The 16,748-nt window shown below is 45.3% G+C and overlaps 1 protein-coding gene across 1 annotated transcript in view; it reads left to right on the forward strand.

The window, feature by feature from the left end:
* TENM3 (teneurin transmembrane protein 3) overlaps positions 1-16,748 on the forward strand; it is a 420,114-nt gene that overhangs the window by 353,901 nt on the left and 49,465 nt on the right. Inside the window, exons 12-14 of the mRNA XM_023759395.1 lie at positions 10,647-10,863; positions 11,828-11,947; positions 12,837-13,098. Of these exons, the coding sequence (XP_023615163.1) occupies positions 10,647-10,863; positions 11,828-11,947; positions 12,837-13,098 (599 nt within the window). The remainder of the gene's footprint in view (positions 1-10,646; positions 10,864-11,827; positions 11,948-12,836; positions 13,099-16,748) is intronic.

Here is a 16,748-nt window from a genome sequence, read left to right on the forward strand (position 1 = left end):
TTGACTGACTGCACTTCATGCAAGGTTTTCAGAGATTGAACAGCCTTCTCCTTGCTGCGGAGTGGACCTGCCTCCTGTTCTCTAGGAAGCAGAGTGGCCAGACCCAGCCCTCAACCTTTCCCATGGCCCCAGCACACACGCACGTGCACACATTCACATATATGCACACATACACACTGCACACACATGCACGCATGTGCATGCATTGACACACATGTACACAGATACGTGCAGTGCGCATGCACACATGGGCACACGCACGAACACACCCGTGCACGCACGCACGCTGGCCTGGGCCACAGTCATTCTCAGACCCAATGTTACGGGGTCATCTTCCCGACGAGAAGCTGCAGTCCTCCCGTTAGTTTCGAGCGGACTGGTCACTGTTTTCCCAGCGTCCTTTTCTCCGGGACCATCCTGCGCTCAATCCTCCTCCCTCTCTGCTCCGGGCAGGTGTAGGCGCTTAGCCCTTGCGGCTTTCCTGCCTAACATCGCCTTGTCGCCCAGACCCCTCTTGACCACGCTTGGCAGCCCCGGTCCTCTGGAGCCACAGCCCAGATGGCAGGCAGCTTCCTCGTCCCTGTCCCCCAAGGCCCGCCCCATCGTGTCCTGTCGCTGCTCTGCCTCCCTGAGCAGACCCTCCAGCTTGTCTTCTAAGAGGGGATATCACTGAGTAGGTCCCAGACTCTCAGAGGGAAGCCGGCGCGGCCTCTGCACAGAGACACGGAGGAGTCCTTTGGGGCTAATCCGCTCCTCAGTATTGTCTCCAGCTGAGGAGTCTTTCCCTTTCCTCCGAATTCATCAGGACGAAGGGGTCTCCTGGCCTTTGTTCATTCCTATCAGCATGGAACTGCGGTCTCTAGGCTCCCCCTCCCAGGGGAGATCTGAGCGGATGGAAGACCCCTGGGGTCCCTCTGCTTGTTTCAGATCATGTGTGTTTCTGTCCCAACCGAATTTCAAATATTTCCTTATTTTCACTTGGTAATCTCCAGACTTAGACCAACCCTACCATCCGCCATACTCATTCTGATGCTTAGTTTTCATTCATTTTTGTGCTTCTCCTTTTTACTCCTAGGCACATTCCTACTTTTTCTTGCAGTTTGATCCTTTCATTTGTATTTTCTTCTAAGAAGGAATCCCAGGGCCACTCGAGATTGTAAACTGGGTGCCCAGTACCCTGAGCTGGAGGGTTTCTTCGAAGGAAAGCCTGGGCTCTGGGTACAGAGACGGTGGTCTCACCCCACCCCACCCCCAGCAGGACACACAGTCTGGCCTTGGCGGACGTCGTCACACTCTGTGAGGACAGTAGGCGAGACTGCTCTGAAATGAGGACAGTGCCTGACGTCCTAGGACACGCGGTAAACACCATTTGTAGAGCTGCGTTGCAGTGTTCCAACCGTGATCGCAGGTCTGGGATGGTGCACTGGTCAGCTCTGCCTCATTCTGTGTTGGCTCCATTCTGACCGTCTCTCCCACCAGCTCTAGGCTTACATCCACCTGCAGAACAATCCCAGTCCCAGGTGGACACCTTTTTCAGTGGTTCCATGAGGCCGGGCCTGGGGCTGACTCTCATCAGTGTGAATTAGGTCACCTACCCAAAGGCACATGGAAGTGTGGCAGCAGAACGAAGGGGTCTGCATGTATCCTGGGTGGCGGAGACGCAGATGCTCCTGTAGGACATCCATCGCATTGCGTTTTGTATAACCGGACAGTGCGCTGGAATAACCATCCCGTGTGGCTGATAGGCTCCCATTACTCTCAGGAGGAATTGGCCTCTGTTCTCTATCCCCTTCCTGCCCCCCAAACAGCCTGCTCACCAGAGAACGAGGAAACCAGTGCTGAGCCCCTGGCTCGCTCTCCATGCCCCAGGTTGGCGAAGCAGCCACCCATCTCCCTTGTACCCAGAGTTGCTTGCACCCACCTGCGCTCTAAGGCTCTCATTCAATAGGGGGTTTTGTGACTTGAAATAGCTCCCCATATGGTGGTCCCACTATGCAAGCTTCAAAATGTAACAGCTTGCCACAGGTGATTCTCTCTTTATAGAAACTTGACATATGTATTAATAGGAAGACTTCTCCAAAATACATTATCGCTGGGTGGTCACCATGTTCCCGTCTTTCCTCTCGTTAGAGAGACCTGGTCAGAGATCCCTTTGACATCTTGCTTCCCTGTCTGGGCCTCCAGGGGACAGCCCCCCTGTGGGTACCTGAGGCTACTCAAGCCCCCTCCTGGGTATTGGATGGTTGAGGGCACAACACTGACTTAAAGCCTCATAGTGAATGTGGTGTGAGCCTGGTGGAATGCCACTGTGTGTCCTGCCAGGAGTGGTTCATCTCACTTGGAAGTAGAGAGGGTTATTTTTGGTCCTTCGGGGATGCGTCAGGAAGATGTCCCTAAAACAAGCTTTTTATTAACGTATTTGGAGGTGGGCGATAGTACAGAAGAAAGCACAATTGAATTGAGGTTATTCAGAAATTAGAAAGATAGAAACAGTGATGAGGGGGAGAGAGAGAAAGAAAATGCAAACGAAAGGATCAAACTGCAAGAAAAAGTAGGAATGTGCCTAGGAGTAAAAGAGAGAAGCAAAAAAAATGAATGAAAACTAAGCATCGGAATGAGTATGAAGGCTGGTAGGGTTGGTCTAAGTCTGGAGATTACCGAGTGAAATAAGGAAATATTTGAAAATATATATTTTTTAAAGTTCTAGCAGGAAGGTGATACTGCTGTGTTCTCCAAAAACATATTTAAAAGTAAAAAATAAATAAAATGCGAGTAACAGAACTGGGAAGAGAGAGAAAAAAACAGTTAAAAGAACGAGAGGAAGAGAGAGACAAAATAACAAGGTATCGTGAGCACTTCCCAAAAAGGATCCAGATAACGGAACACAGAGGGGCACTCGGAGTCCAGAGCATGAACATCTATTCCTGGTAGAGATGGTTTGGGGGGCGTCTGGGGGGTACTGGGTTACTACTGGGTCCTCCTTTAGGGGAGAGAGCCAGGTTGGTCTGTGCCTTTGACCATCCACGGAATTTGGAGCATGGTCAGCCTCCTTCCAGGAAAGGGAAGTCCATGCTGGGCTCTCAGAAGCAGAGGACCCCAGTAGCTTCCTGATCATTGACAAGGAACATAGGGGTTTTCGCACTTTTTGAGGGAGCTTTAGAGGGAAGGAAACTCGGGCCACGCAGGCTGGCACTGGAAGTCCCCCTACATTTTGCACCCACTGCCGTTAGCTGCCGCCTCGAGCTTCGAGGGTAGACATGGGCCTTGCGGAGTACCTCTTCAGAAGCGGGTCTCCTTGTCACACTTGGCTCACGGTGAGAGCCTTGCATTGGTGGGGAGGGTTGTCATTAATGGTCATGCACGGATATGACATTCTCATTGTCAACGAGTTGAACACTGTCAGCAATTCAATGTGCATCTCTCCTCCTCCCTCAGTGAACCTACATGCATAGCTATGTTTTTCAACTTGAATGGGATAGGTACAGTTCTGAAACAGATTCTGCCAGAGAGTATATCCAAGAGGGTTTTTTCATGCCAGTACCTGTAGGCGTATCTCATTCTTTTTAGTAGAAATACGGGTACACTAGTTAATGTTACCACTACTACATTAGTAATAGCTTAGTTGACCCTAGCTGGGTAGCTCAGTTAATTGGAGCCGTTGTTCCATACACCCAAAGGTTGCAAGTTCAAATCCTTGTCAGGGCACATACCTAGGTTGGGGCATATACGGGAGACAACTGATCGATGTTTCTTTCTCTCTCTCTCTCTCTCCCTTCCTGTCTCTCTAAAAATCAACAAAAAACATCCTAACATGAGGATTAAAGGGAAAAAATATAATTCAATTGTTTCTTACTTTTTGCTGTTAGTATAGAGAGAAATCTGTAGTGAATCTGTGTATTTCTCTATTTGTGTGTATCTGCATATAAATCTTTTTGTAAATGTGCAAATATTTCTTTTGGACAGATTTTTAGAAGTGAAATTGCTGGGTCAAGGGGTTTTTTAATTTTTAATTTCAATAGCTACTGCCAAATTGCCTTGTAAGTGGCTTTCACACTCTCTACTTCATCAGCATGAGCGTGTTTATGTCCCCTGTTCCTGCTCTGCACATAAACAAAGCCGTCCAGCAAAATGAAAAATATGAATTTTGTCTGACAGCTCAAAATGACTCCATTTTTATTGTTTTAATTTGCATTTCCCTAATTGCTAGTTAGATTGATGGTCTTTATATACATTTCTTGACCATTTGTATTTCTTCTTTTGCTAACTGCTTATTTATTTCTCTTGCCCATTTTGTTCTGTTGAGTTGCTTGACTTTTCCTTTTTCGTTTTTAAGACTTTTAGTTTATTCAGCTTATTAACTCTTCGTTAGGCGTGTCACAGATATTTAATCCCAGGGTTTGGTTTATCTTTTAACTTTGTCTATGGTGTCCTTTGTCATGCAGAAGTGTTTGCTTCATATGAGGTAAATTTTCATAACATTTATCTTTTCGTTGATGAATTCTGAATTATAAGTCTTCATAAACAAGGACTTTCACTTTGTAAGATTATAGTTTTTCATATAATTTGTTCTAATGCTTTTTATAATTGTGTGGATTGCTTAGTGTCCAGTTAATCAAGAACATATTTAAAATGTTTTTATCGATTTGAGAGAGAGAGAGAGATCAATTGGCTGCCCTCCTGCATGCCCCACTTGGGATAGAGCCCACAACCCAAGCACATGCCAGGGAATTAAACTGGTGACCTTTTAGTGCATGGGATGGCGCTCAACCAACTGAGCATTTAAAAATACCTATTGTAGCAAAAACGAAACCAAGGAATGGCATCGTACCTAAAAGTAGGGTAAAGGTGATAAAGGAAAACCAGTAGGTGTTTCTAATGTGCTTTTAAGACATTATTCTGACTTGTTCAGATCTCACAATCCTTAGGCACTAAAGTCATTCTTCTCTTCATTCAGCAAATATATTGTACCCCAGCTTGGGGCCAAGTGATGCTGAGGATACAACAGTGAACTAGATTATCCTTCAAGGAGCTTCATGAGGCCATTGAGCTGACTGTGGAAGGCTGTGGGGTGGGGAGTAAGAGCAGGTCTCCGGGCAGAGGAAATAATGATCATGCAAGGTCTTGTAAGCTGTGTTCAGGAGTTCTAACTCCTCAGAAGGAGGCGGGGACCAAGTAAAGGAAGTCTTTTAGCTAAACAAGTGGAATAATCAACTCTGATCTGATTACTCCAACTACAGCGTAGAGAATGAATATTTAGGACAAGACTGGAACCTGAGAAACCTAGCTGTTGTTGAGATCTTGTCAAAGGTGACCCTGGTGGCCTGGAGGGTAATTTCAGTGACATGGAAAGAAATGCACTGATTTAAAAGATGTTTGGAGTGAAGAAAAGAAGGAATTGGTCATTGATTATGTGCAGAGAAAAAGGAAGGGAGGTGAGGAGTCAAGGATTACATTCGTGTTCTATGTAGAGAAGCTGGGTGGGCGGGTGGTGTCCGCTGATGTGGGCAGTACAGAAGAAGAGCAGATCACCCGTGTTGTGTTTTAGACATGTTATGTCTTCGATGCCTTTGTGATATCCGAGTGGAAAAACCTAGAAGGCAGCTTGTGGAAATGGAGTTCAGGAGAATGATCATCCTGGAGGCATTAGCATGGAACACAGAGACTAAAATCATCAAGAAAGCCACTAGAGACAAACCAAGAAGATACTGAAAACTGAACATGATGCCAATTCAGTAGTAAAGAAGTGAATTTCAAGCATGTTACAGATAGTGACTTAACAGAGTAATGAAAGGTATGCCTACCTGTCCACTAAAAGTTCCCAAGTCCACAGATAAAATACTGCACCGGAATTTCTACTACTCCCTGGCTTGGACTGGATAGAGCAGGGGTCCTCAAACTACGGCCCGAGGGCCACATGCAAATACAAATATTGTATTTGTTCCCGTTTTGTTTTTTTTACTTCAAAATAAGATATGTGCAGTGTGCATAGGAATTTGTTCATAGTTTTTTTTTAAACTATAGTCCGGCCCTCCAACGGTCTGAGGGACAGTGAACTGGCCCCCTGTTTAAAAAGTTTGAGGACCCCTGGGATAGAGGGTTTTCCAAAAATTGTGGGGTGGGGGCTGGGCATTATCTTTTGAGTAAAAGATGAAGATTCACTAAAAGGAGATTTATGACTTTTTATTCAGTCAGTAAGTCGAGGTTTTGAAAAACCAATGAAAATATCCAAAGCCGCTTGAAAGAAGACTGAGAGTCTGGACAAGCAGATTAAAGCCAGCGTAGAGGGTGACCTAGGGAAGACTAGGAGTCAGGAGTTTTAGTAATCTGGCAAAGTGTGCCTTGTTAAAAAAAAATCAAGAATGATTTGGAAAGAAAAACAAGGAAATAGAATAGAGCAGGGTAGAAACTTTAAAGCAAGACCAGAGGTTAGCAAACTATGACCCCTAAGCTAAAACCTGGTTTTGTAAATAAAGCTTTATTGGGACATAGTCACACCCATTCATTTACATGCCTTCTACGACTGGGCTGCTTTAGTGCTTGCTATAAAGGCAGCTCAAGAGTTGCAACAGAGACTCAGTGGCCCACAGAGACTAAACTGTGTATTGTCTGGCCCTTTGCAAAATAAGTTTTCCAACCACTGTTTAAAAGTCCAATGGAAGCCTAAGGAACAACAAGAAAATGTTTAAAAATGAAAACTAGAGCAACAATATTAAAGACTGAGCCCAGCCAGCATGTCTCAGTGGTTGAGCATCAACCTATGAACCAGGAGGTCACAGTTCGATTCTCAGTCAGGGCACATGCCTGGGTTGCGGGCTCCATCCCCAGTGGGGGATGTGCAGAAGGCAGCTCATCAACGATTCTCTCTCCTCATTGATGTTTCTATCTCTTTCTCCCTCTCCCTTCCTCTCTGAAATCACTAAAAATGTATTTTTCTAAAAAGGTTGAGTGAAAGCATAAACTGTATTATCTACTTTACCTCAAAGTACCACTTATATTGCAAAGCTTACACTGAAAAGAGAAAGGCTCTTAATTGCTATTGATGTTGTTATTCAGGGCGTCTGAACATTCTTGATTTTCTAAGATTTTTTATGATTCATTCTACTAGATATGACCTCTACACCAATATAAATTTAAGCCAACCTAATAGTCTTGAGATTCAAATGGAATCTCGATGATTTTAAGAAGCTATTCCACCAAGACAATTTTGCCACAGTATACATGTGGGCAAGTGGGTAATCAACTTAGTGGTACCAGATAGCCCCAGCCATATCAGTACAGACAAAGAATGAAAAATGTTTTCTCCATTTATGGGGAGCCAGATTCATAACCCTCCTTCGTTTGCTTGGGAAAGTTACTGATAAACTCCCCAGGCAAAATAACAAACAGTGTGTCCCTGCATCTTGGCTGTTGAAAAGGAGATTCCTTCTCTCATTGATGTTCGCAGAGAGGCTTGTAAAAATGCATTCCCAGCTGATTCGTTCCGAAGGTGTCGATCTCATGCAGCTTTATGACCTGCGGACTGCATGCCAGATGTACATTTGCTTTTTATAAACTAACAAAGATGAATGGCTGAATTCGAGCACTCCTCCTTGGTCACTGAGCCATACAGTGTCTGCAGGAAGCCACGGTGGGAGTGTGGTGGGGAAAAAGAGAGTGGGGAACATTTAAGCCTTAATTTATCAGAATAATGGGCATACAATGTAATACAGTACTTGGAAGTACTTTATTGAGTAGTTTCTACTCATGTTAAAGATTTAATGTAAGGGGAAACCTGCAGCAATATTAAGAAATGTTTATGTTAAATAACTCCCATGCCAAATGCATTCTAAATCCATGGAATTTTATTTTTAATTGTGTTTTTTTTTTGAAGTCAGTAATAATATTGGGGCAATGGTTGAACAGTTGACTACTTTAAAATCTGAATCGCAATACTGTGCTTCTATCTCTTTGAAAGAGATGGAGGGAAAATGTGCTGTATTGCACTATTAGAATATATCTTCATGAAAAATAAGCCTGTGGCATAGTTTCATCTTTCTTCCACTAGAAATATTTAGACATTTCTCATTTTCGTGGCCTTTTGGCTTAGTGATATTTTGGTGAATTTATATTAAATTTCAAAGTTCAGTTGCATTTGATTTTGTTAAAACATGATTTTACATTTTTTTCCAAAGGAATAATATGCAGCGTTATTATTTCATGTTAGACATCTACATGAAAATCTATCACAAGGAAACAATACGTCATAAGATCTGCCTGTTGGCAATTCTGACCATGTTTTCATGTGTATAGAAATTGTGGACATACAAAAATTAAAATATTAATGTAAAGATAGTCCAACACCATCAGCGTAACTCAAGTACTCGCCCATGAAGCTTTTCCTTTGAACTACAAGGACAGTCGTGAGAGAGTTGTAGTTACTGTCTCCTGATGAACTAAGTCCTTGCGGTTTCAAGTAACAAAAAACCCAACTCAGGAAGGCAGAGGGAGAAGGGGATGCCTTTGCTTCTAGAACTGAAGAGCCCAGGAGGCCAGGTCAGGTGCAGCTCACTGCACACACCCCAAAGATGTCCCCAGGACCTGAAGTTTGTCCCCTCCAGTGCCTGGCTCTGCGTCCTCTGGGATGGCTGGGTTCCCAGGTAGCAGCAGCTTCACAGCTTGCAGCTCCAAGCTGGGGCACAAGGGATCTCTTTGCAGGTCGCTCCTGACCTTCACTCTGGTTAGACAGTTAGGTCTGATGCAGACATGAAGGGATATGCGCCTGGACTGAGTCGGGGAGGCATGGGTCCCCAATGAGAGTTTAGAGCTGTTGCCCAAAGACGGGGAAATGGGTGTCAGGGGAACTCACAAGGGCTCACTACATTCTTCCTCAGGCGGGCAAAACATACTGAGCCAGGACACCCTGATCTCAGATTCTTACCTGCCCTGTGTTTCTATTCACCTACTTGTAGACTGCGCAGTACAATTCAATGTAGTCTGTTTTCTTTTGTCTCCATTTGCTGTCAAATAATGAAGGGGCAAGCTTATATTCTACTAGAGGCCTGGTGCACGGATTTGTGCACCGGTGGGGTCCCTTGGCCTGGCCTGCAGGGATCGGGCCAAAACCAGCTCTCTGACATCCCCTGAGGGATCCTGGATTGCAAGAGGACACAGGCCAGGCCAAGGGACCCCACTGGTACACGATTGGGGCCAGGGAGGGACCACAGGAGGGCTCCAGGGCGTGTCCAGCCCGTCTCTCCCAGTCCCAATTGTTCAGACCCAGACCTACTGGTCGAGCGTCTGCCCCTTGGTGGTCAGTGCACATCATAGTGAACGCTCGAATGCTCGAACGAATGGTCGGATACTTAGCATATTAGGCTTTTATTGCATAGGATTAATAAGAGTAGCCTAAAGCAAAAGAAAGAGAGAAAGAAAGAAAGAAAGAAAGAAAGAAAGAAAGAAAGAAAATGGCTAGTGTATTGTTTTTTTTAATAAAAGACTTTTTTTAAAAAAAACACTTGTGTAAATAAAATATATAGGTCAACTAGATACTTTCAACTGATTGGCCATAATAGAGTCACACCAAGACCTGATACGTGTGTTTGAAGATTTTAAAACTATTTTATCCGTTCTCCCAAGAGTGATTAAAGTCTTCAAAAACCAATGCTTTTGATGAATCTATATTGAGAAATGCAATTGGCAGGCAGGTGAAAATTTATGTATCAACTGGTCAGTGAATAATGAACTTAGCCCGGCATGGCTCAATGGTTGAGCATCAAGCTATGAGCCAGAGGTCGCAGTCCGGTCCAGGCATGTGCCCAGGTTGCGAGCTCAATCCCCAGTGTGGGGCGTGCACCACCCTTAGCCACTAATCGGTTGGTTGATATGTTTCCAACAAAATGCTTAAATGGACATTGAGTGTGGCTTCCTTTTGGGCTCCTGTAGAGGCACCGGCAAAGTCTGTCCATGACTGTTTTACGTCACCATCACTATTGGTCAGTTTTTTGTGATAATGTCTCATCATTTCCAATATATAGCATTTGCCACATTTTAAATTATCATCTCCATTATACGGAGGCATACCCGGGGCTCAGGCTCCTGTTTAAAGTTTGAGAAACGCCTTCATTTGATTTGGAACATGCTTTTATCTTCCTTGGGAGAGCAGCATCCTCAGAAGGTGGTGGACTCGTCTCATCTTGTTTGTGTCGGTTTGTGTTGGCTTCGTCTCACAGACGGCATTTCCTGAGCTTTTCCCAAATTAGAACATCGCCCTGTGCAGGCCCCGTCCACTCGCCGCACACACTGTGTATGTTACCTCCTCGGGCATTTTTCCCCTAAATTATAGGGGGCTGGAGCGACTGCACATAGAGCTAATCCATATTACTTCATCCTGCTCGTGGGCTGTTCTAATTAGTCCTTTTGTACTTCTTGCTCAGAATCAACATATTCTTTTCAGCCGTCTCCAATCTAAACATTTACTCTCCACGAAAGCAGCTGCGAGGATCCTGTTTGTATTTCATCGGTTCCGACACGTAGACCTCACGGGAATTACTCTCGGGTGGGGTGGGAGGGACAAATGGTTGGATGGGGGAAACGAACCAACAAACCAAGTGCGCTCCACACCTCGCGTGGGAAGGGGTTCTCTCACCGGTTTACCTCTCTCTCCACAGACGGCCTCACCGACTGCATGGACCCCGACTGCTGCTTACAGAGCTCCTGCCAAAACCAGCCGTACTGCCGCGGGCGGCCCGACCCGCAGGACGTCATCGGCCAGAGCCCGCAGTCCCCGTCCCAGCAGGCGGCCAAGTCCTTCTACGAGCGCATCGGCTTCCTCACCGGGGCCGAGAGCACCCACGTGATCCCCGGAGAGAGTCCTTTCAACAAGAGGTGAGGCACCTGCTCCCCATGCAGATTCCGAGTGAGGTTACACGGCTGCTGCTGGCTGTGCATGTGGGCAAAGTGCTTTTTTTTCTACGGCAGTTTTTCCTCTTTTGGCAAAGTCTTCCCCAAACTTTGCATTGCGAGCGTCTTTGACACGATTCCTGTACTTTGTCAACTTCAGGGCCTGCACCATAACCCATAACGGGACACCCCAGTAGGGAGTCAGTACATCTTCATTTAGCTCGTTGGCACAGTTGGAAATGTTTCGAAAGAGGCCACAGAAAGACCCCAAAAGGCAGAGAGAAGTGCGCTCTTATTGTTAGCTGAGCTCACTAGGTGGTATAAATGGTGAAGGAGGGGACGGCTCAGAGGCCGGGCAGGAGGCCTGTGAGCCACGGCTGTGCTCTGTGGAGCAGCGATGCCCGGCCTAACCCGGGAAGGCGAGGCAGGTGTCCCCATCCCGCTGCGCCCAGGGATGATTCACTCCGGACTCCTGGGTCGGCAGCGATGTCGCCGCATTAATGCGGCCAGACCCAGCGGCTGATTAAAAGTTGTTGCACAAATGTTCCTGGTTGCCCCTTAAATCTTGTGCTATCGCTCCCTGAAGATTTACAGATTGCCTCGGAATTAATTGGAAAGTATGCTTTTCTTCATGTAAGCACCAGACATACGACTTATGAAAAAAAAAGGAGGCAGTTTATCATTTTAAAATTCATCTGTAAATTACTGGTATGGATAAGTCTCCAAAACCAGATTGCAAGGAATTAAAAACCCAGGGCCAGACACACGGCATGTAGAGAAGGTGGGTTACACGGAATTAAAGGGGACACAGTCGTGGGAGCACCTGGGGTCTGGCTTTTGTGAATAGGATTGCGTGTGATGTTACCCTGAGGTGGGATCATCTCTAACTCAGGCGTGTGTGGGGCTGGGAAGACACTTGTTCACTCTGGATCTTCTGCGTTTCCCACAGCCTCGCGTCCGTCATCAGAGGCCAAGTGCTAACTGCGGACGGGACGCCACTCATTGGGGTCAACGTCTCGTTTTTCCATTACCCAGAGTACGGCTACACCATCACCCGGCAGGATGGCATGTGAGTTCGTCCTAGGGCACGGTCTCTGAAGTATTTTAAGAAGCAGAACTAGACAAGCTTGCCCTGGCTGGTTTGGCTCAGTGGATAGAGCGTCAGCCTGCGGACTGGAGGGTCCCGAGTTCGATTCCAGTTAAGGGCACATGCCTAGATTGCAGACTCAATCCCCAGTGGGGGGTGTGCAGGAGGCAACCGATCAATGATTCTTTGTCATCATTGATGTTTCTATCTCTCTCTCTCCCTCTTCCTTACTCTCTGAAATCAATCAAAATATATATATATATATATATATATATATATATATACACACACACACACACATATATATATATATTTAAATCTAAAAAAACAACAAAAAGAACTAGACATTCTTCTATCACCCAGCCTGTTTTATTGTCCCTCGTGATATAGAAGTACAACAACGTTTAGGCTCCAGAAATCAGTGACGGTACATGTGGCAGAAACTTAGAGTCATCTATTCATGTCGCTTTTTAAGAGCTGATTTCCTTTTCTAAGGCATGATGGCAGTGTTGTGGTTTTGTCTGAGAAAGCTCTTTGTCTTGGGGGATTCTAGTTGAGATATTTAGGAGTGACACTGCATAATATGTACAACTTAAGCTCAGGTGGTTCTGAGAAAGGAGACGATAGGGAGATGATAAAGTCAATGTGAGAAAATGTAAATAAATTGGTAAATCTAAGTAAAGGGAATATGAGTGTTTGTTGGGTCATTCTTTTCATATTCCTGTCGATTTGAAACTATTTCATGTGAAAATTGGGAGGAAAAGTTGACTTTCTTTGTAAAGCATGTTAATTGGAGGAGGTTAAAGTAAATGAACTGGGAGTCGTTCCATGGGACCCAGATGGTTCACTAAGTGTGTCTTGTGTTCTTTAGGTTTGACTTGGTGGCAAATGGTGGCGCCTCTCTCACTCTGGTGTTTGAGCGATCCCCGTTCCTCACTCAGTACCACACCGTGTGGATCCCCTGGAACGTCTTCTATGTGATGGACACCCTGGTCATGAAGAAAGAGGAGAATGACATCCCCAGCTGTGATCTGAGTGGGTTTGTGAGGCCAAATCCTATCATCGTGTCATCGCCTTTATCCACCTTCTTCAGGTCTTCTCCTGAGGACAGTCCCATCATCCCTGAAACGCAGGTAGGCGTGCTAGCAGGACTTCTCAGTAAACCGCTTCAGGTCGTGAGGTTTCCAAAGGCTGTTTAAACCGGGCTGCATCATCCTAGTGCTGCCCTTCGTCATTCTATAGAGTGAACTATAGAATGTGGCGGGGTGGGGGGGTGTTTGCACGCACTAAATAGGTATTGCTATAGTAGGATCTCTGTTATTTCTTAAAGGTCTACTCAAAGGACTTTTCCTTCAGGCTGCATCTGTATAAATGTATTAGTTGTAGCCAGATGGAAAAACAACCTCAATGCAATAGCAATGACGTCCTTGCTCGTGAATTCATGCATTCATTGGGAAAAGGTTTTAGTGCCTACAGGTACTTGACCTCCTGGCTGCCTTGTCCAAGGTCATTTCTCAGTAACTCACCATTTGATTATTAGTGTAAGTAAAAAAAAAAGTTTTCAAAAAATTATTTTTTGACAGAAAATGTTCATTAATTTTCTCAAGATAATATTTTTAAAACTTGATATCCTGTCTTAGGCTCTATACTACGTAGTTCATAAAGTCCTATTCTCACAGGTTAAAAAAACCTTATAATTTTCTTTGAAACAGCCATATTTTCACTACTCATTTTACCTACTGAGCTATCTGGGCATTGTTTTCTTTCCTATATGTTACCAATTAGAAATACTTTCAGCCCGGCCGGCGTAGCTCAGTGGTTGAGTGTCGACCTATAAATCAGGAGTGCACGGCTCGATTCCCTGTCAAGGACACATGCCTGGGTTGTGGGCTCGATCCCCAATAGGGGGTGTGCAGGAGGCAGCCGATCAATGATTCTCCTTCATCATTGATGTTTCTGTCTCTCCCTTTCTCTCCCTTCCTCTCTGAAATCAATAAAAATGTATTTTAGATTTTTTTTAAAAAAGAAATAGTACTTTCAGATATTAAAGGCAGGACATTTGGTACCATAATAATGGACTTTATTCATAAAAAGCTAAGTAAAAGTACATGGTCTTTAAAATACAGCAGCACACCGCAGCTTCGTCACGTCTGTTCTGCAAGTATTCACGGAACACCTGTTCTGCACCAGCACTGTCCGAACGGAACAGGTCAGAAACCAGCCGGAGGAAGCACCTGCTCTCTATGGCTTACCAGCTAATAGGGAGAGAGAAACATCAAATGTATAAAGACGTGGCAAGTTGTGAATAAGACTAATTGTTAAAGAACGAAGCAGGGTAACATGGTTGGAGAGCAATTTCATAAAGTGTAGTTGGGAAGATCCCTTTGATAACATGGTACTCCAGCAGACACTTTAAGTGAAAGAATAAACCTTAAAAAGAGAAGCATTCCAGGCAGAGCAGAGAGCTTGCTTGGCTTGTTCAAGGAAGAGCAAAGAGGCAGCAGGTGTGGCTGGAGTGAAGGTCCTGGTACATCAGTCCTAAGGCATTGAAGGTCACGGCACCGGTAAGAACTCTCACTTTGAGTGAGAGGCCACTGGAGGCTGAAACAAGGAGCCCCGTCCTCAGGAGGCAAGATCAGTCCACAGGAGAAATGGTGTGGCCTAGACAGAGGCGTTTGGGGGTTGAGGTGGTAAGAAGTGACCGTGTAAGAGTGGAGTCCAGGGAGAAGGATGGAAGTAAAGATGTATATGGGAATCATCAGCGTTATAGATACACTTATAGCAGGGGATGAGGGAGTGTAGGTGCAGATGCGAGGAGGTGAGGATAACAAATTATGAGATTGCTCACAGGCAGATACGCTGCAGAAGAGACACCTCGTTCATTTACCGCAGAGCAGTCCAGCAGGCTTGGAGCTGAAGCTTTAAGGAATTCATTGCAACCTATTCAATTTAGTCCTTGCTCCCCAGGGTCCACTTGGCAGTAACTGACCTCCTTAGCCAGTCCTAAAATAGGCTCAACCTCGAGGCGCTGTCTGCCCATTGGTGGCAGAGGTCTAGCAAACCAGGTCATTGAAATAGGTTTCAAATAGCCAACAGTTCCAGGAATGCATGGAGGGTGGGGTTTTTTCTCCCCGTTCCATCATACAGACATCCAACATTTAGCAAAATTTACTGCGAGCCCATAATGTACAAGGCACTCCGCTAGGATAGAAGAAGACTAAGACACGCATCCTGCTATGCTAAATAGGATCAAGATGTGAATGAAGAATTGTGGGAGGTCAAAAGAGCGGTCAACTCCCAAGGAAGCCAATGAAAGTCACTGAGGAAGTTTGAAGAAAATGGATGAGCAGCAGTGTGGTGGTAAAAACAATGTAGTATAAAAACTGATGAACAATTTAAGTGTAGAGCATATAAGGGGAAAGAGTGGGGGAAGTTTGTGAATGGCCCTGAATTGCCGTACGATGGAGACCTTGAATTCTTTAGGCAATAGGGAACCAGGGGCTCAGTGGTTGGAACATCGGTCCGCTGATCAAAGGGCTTCAGGTCTGATTCCCAGTCCAGGGCATGTACCTCAGTTGCAGGTTCCACAGCCCCGGTCGGGGCACATGCAGGAGACAATCAGTGGATGTGTCTGTCTCACGTCAATGTTTCTCCCTCTCTCTCTTCCCTTCCACCCTCCCTTCCAGTCTCTCTAGAAATCAATGGAAAAAATATCCTTGGGTGAAGATTTTAAAAAAAATAGGGAACCAGAGGACCCATGAAGTCTTTTCAGCATTTCTCTAAAGCTAACTAAGCGACAGGGATCAGTGAACAGGCTAGCGTCCCCGTAGCTCCATGCATATGCTGCACACAGGTGGAGAGGGCCCAGTGATCATGGTGATGGAAAGGGAGAGGAGGGGTGGGTTAGACAGAGATTTGGACGGTAACATTGGCAGCACGTAGCTTCTAACCGAATGTGCGGTGGGGTCCAGAGCAGGGCTCACAGATCACCAGCTGCCAAAAGTAGGCTAAACAGTTTCTGTTTCCCCTCTGGCTGGACTGACTTCCCCACTAAAGCAGAATAACGCGGTCCAGTTAAATTACAGAGGAGAAACACATGTCTTAATGAGCTAAATCACAGGTATGTGTTCCATGAAAGTAGGTTAATGATGGTCAAGTCAATAATCCGTTATCAAAATTAGGATAACACATGCTACTTTGAAAGAGAAAAAGCAATTTCTAGGTCACAGGAAATACATTAATGAAAGATTGCCTTCCACATAGAAAACCAATCAAATGTATGAGAAGTTATTTTGAAAATAAATTCAGAGGAAATAGAGTGTATGCTTTAGGTTTCAATCACTTAGATTTTCAGGGCCGTTCGGGAGTCACAGAATCTGTTTTCAAACTAACCCATTGATATTTCACCCCGTGATGGGAGAACCGTGCATTTTGTTCCATTTATTCACCTCATACCCCACAGTCGATCTTTAATGCGGTGGTCTCCCTGAGTGTAATGAGCTCTAGGAAGTTCCTGTGTGCTCCAGAACTATTTTGCTTAAGACAGTGTGTGTCTGAGCTCAGTCAGCGTGTTTGGTAAAGAGCCCCGACTATACTAAAGTCCAAGTGTGGCAATGCCTGCTTACTCTACTGCAGGGCATCGGCATGGCCCCATTGTAGATTCATACCAACACCAATCACACACCAGAAGGGAAGTTCCTCGAGTTCATTCTTTTGTGCCACTTCCAGGCATTGGATTGTTTCCATTGACACTGACAGCGACCCCCTCAGTGTCCAGGCTTCT

Source organism: Myotis lucifugus, unplaced genomic scaffold, assembly GCF_000147115.1.
Source record: "Myotis lucifugus unplaced genomic scaffold, Myoluc2.0 scaffold_154, whole genome shotgun sequence".
In the NCBI taxonomy this organism is placed as follows: Eukaryota; Metazoa; Chordata; class Mammalia; order Chiroptera; family Vespertilionidae; genus Myotis; species Myotis lucifugus.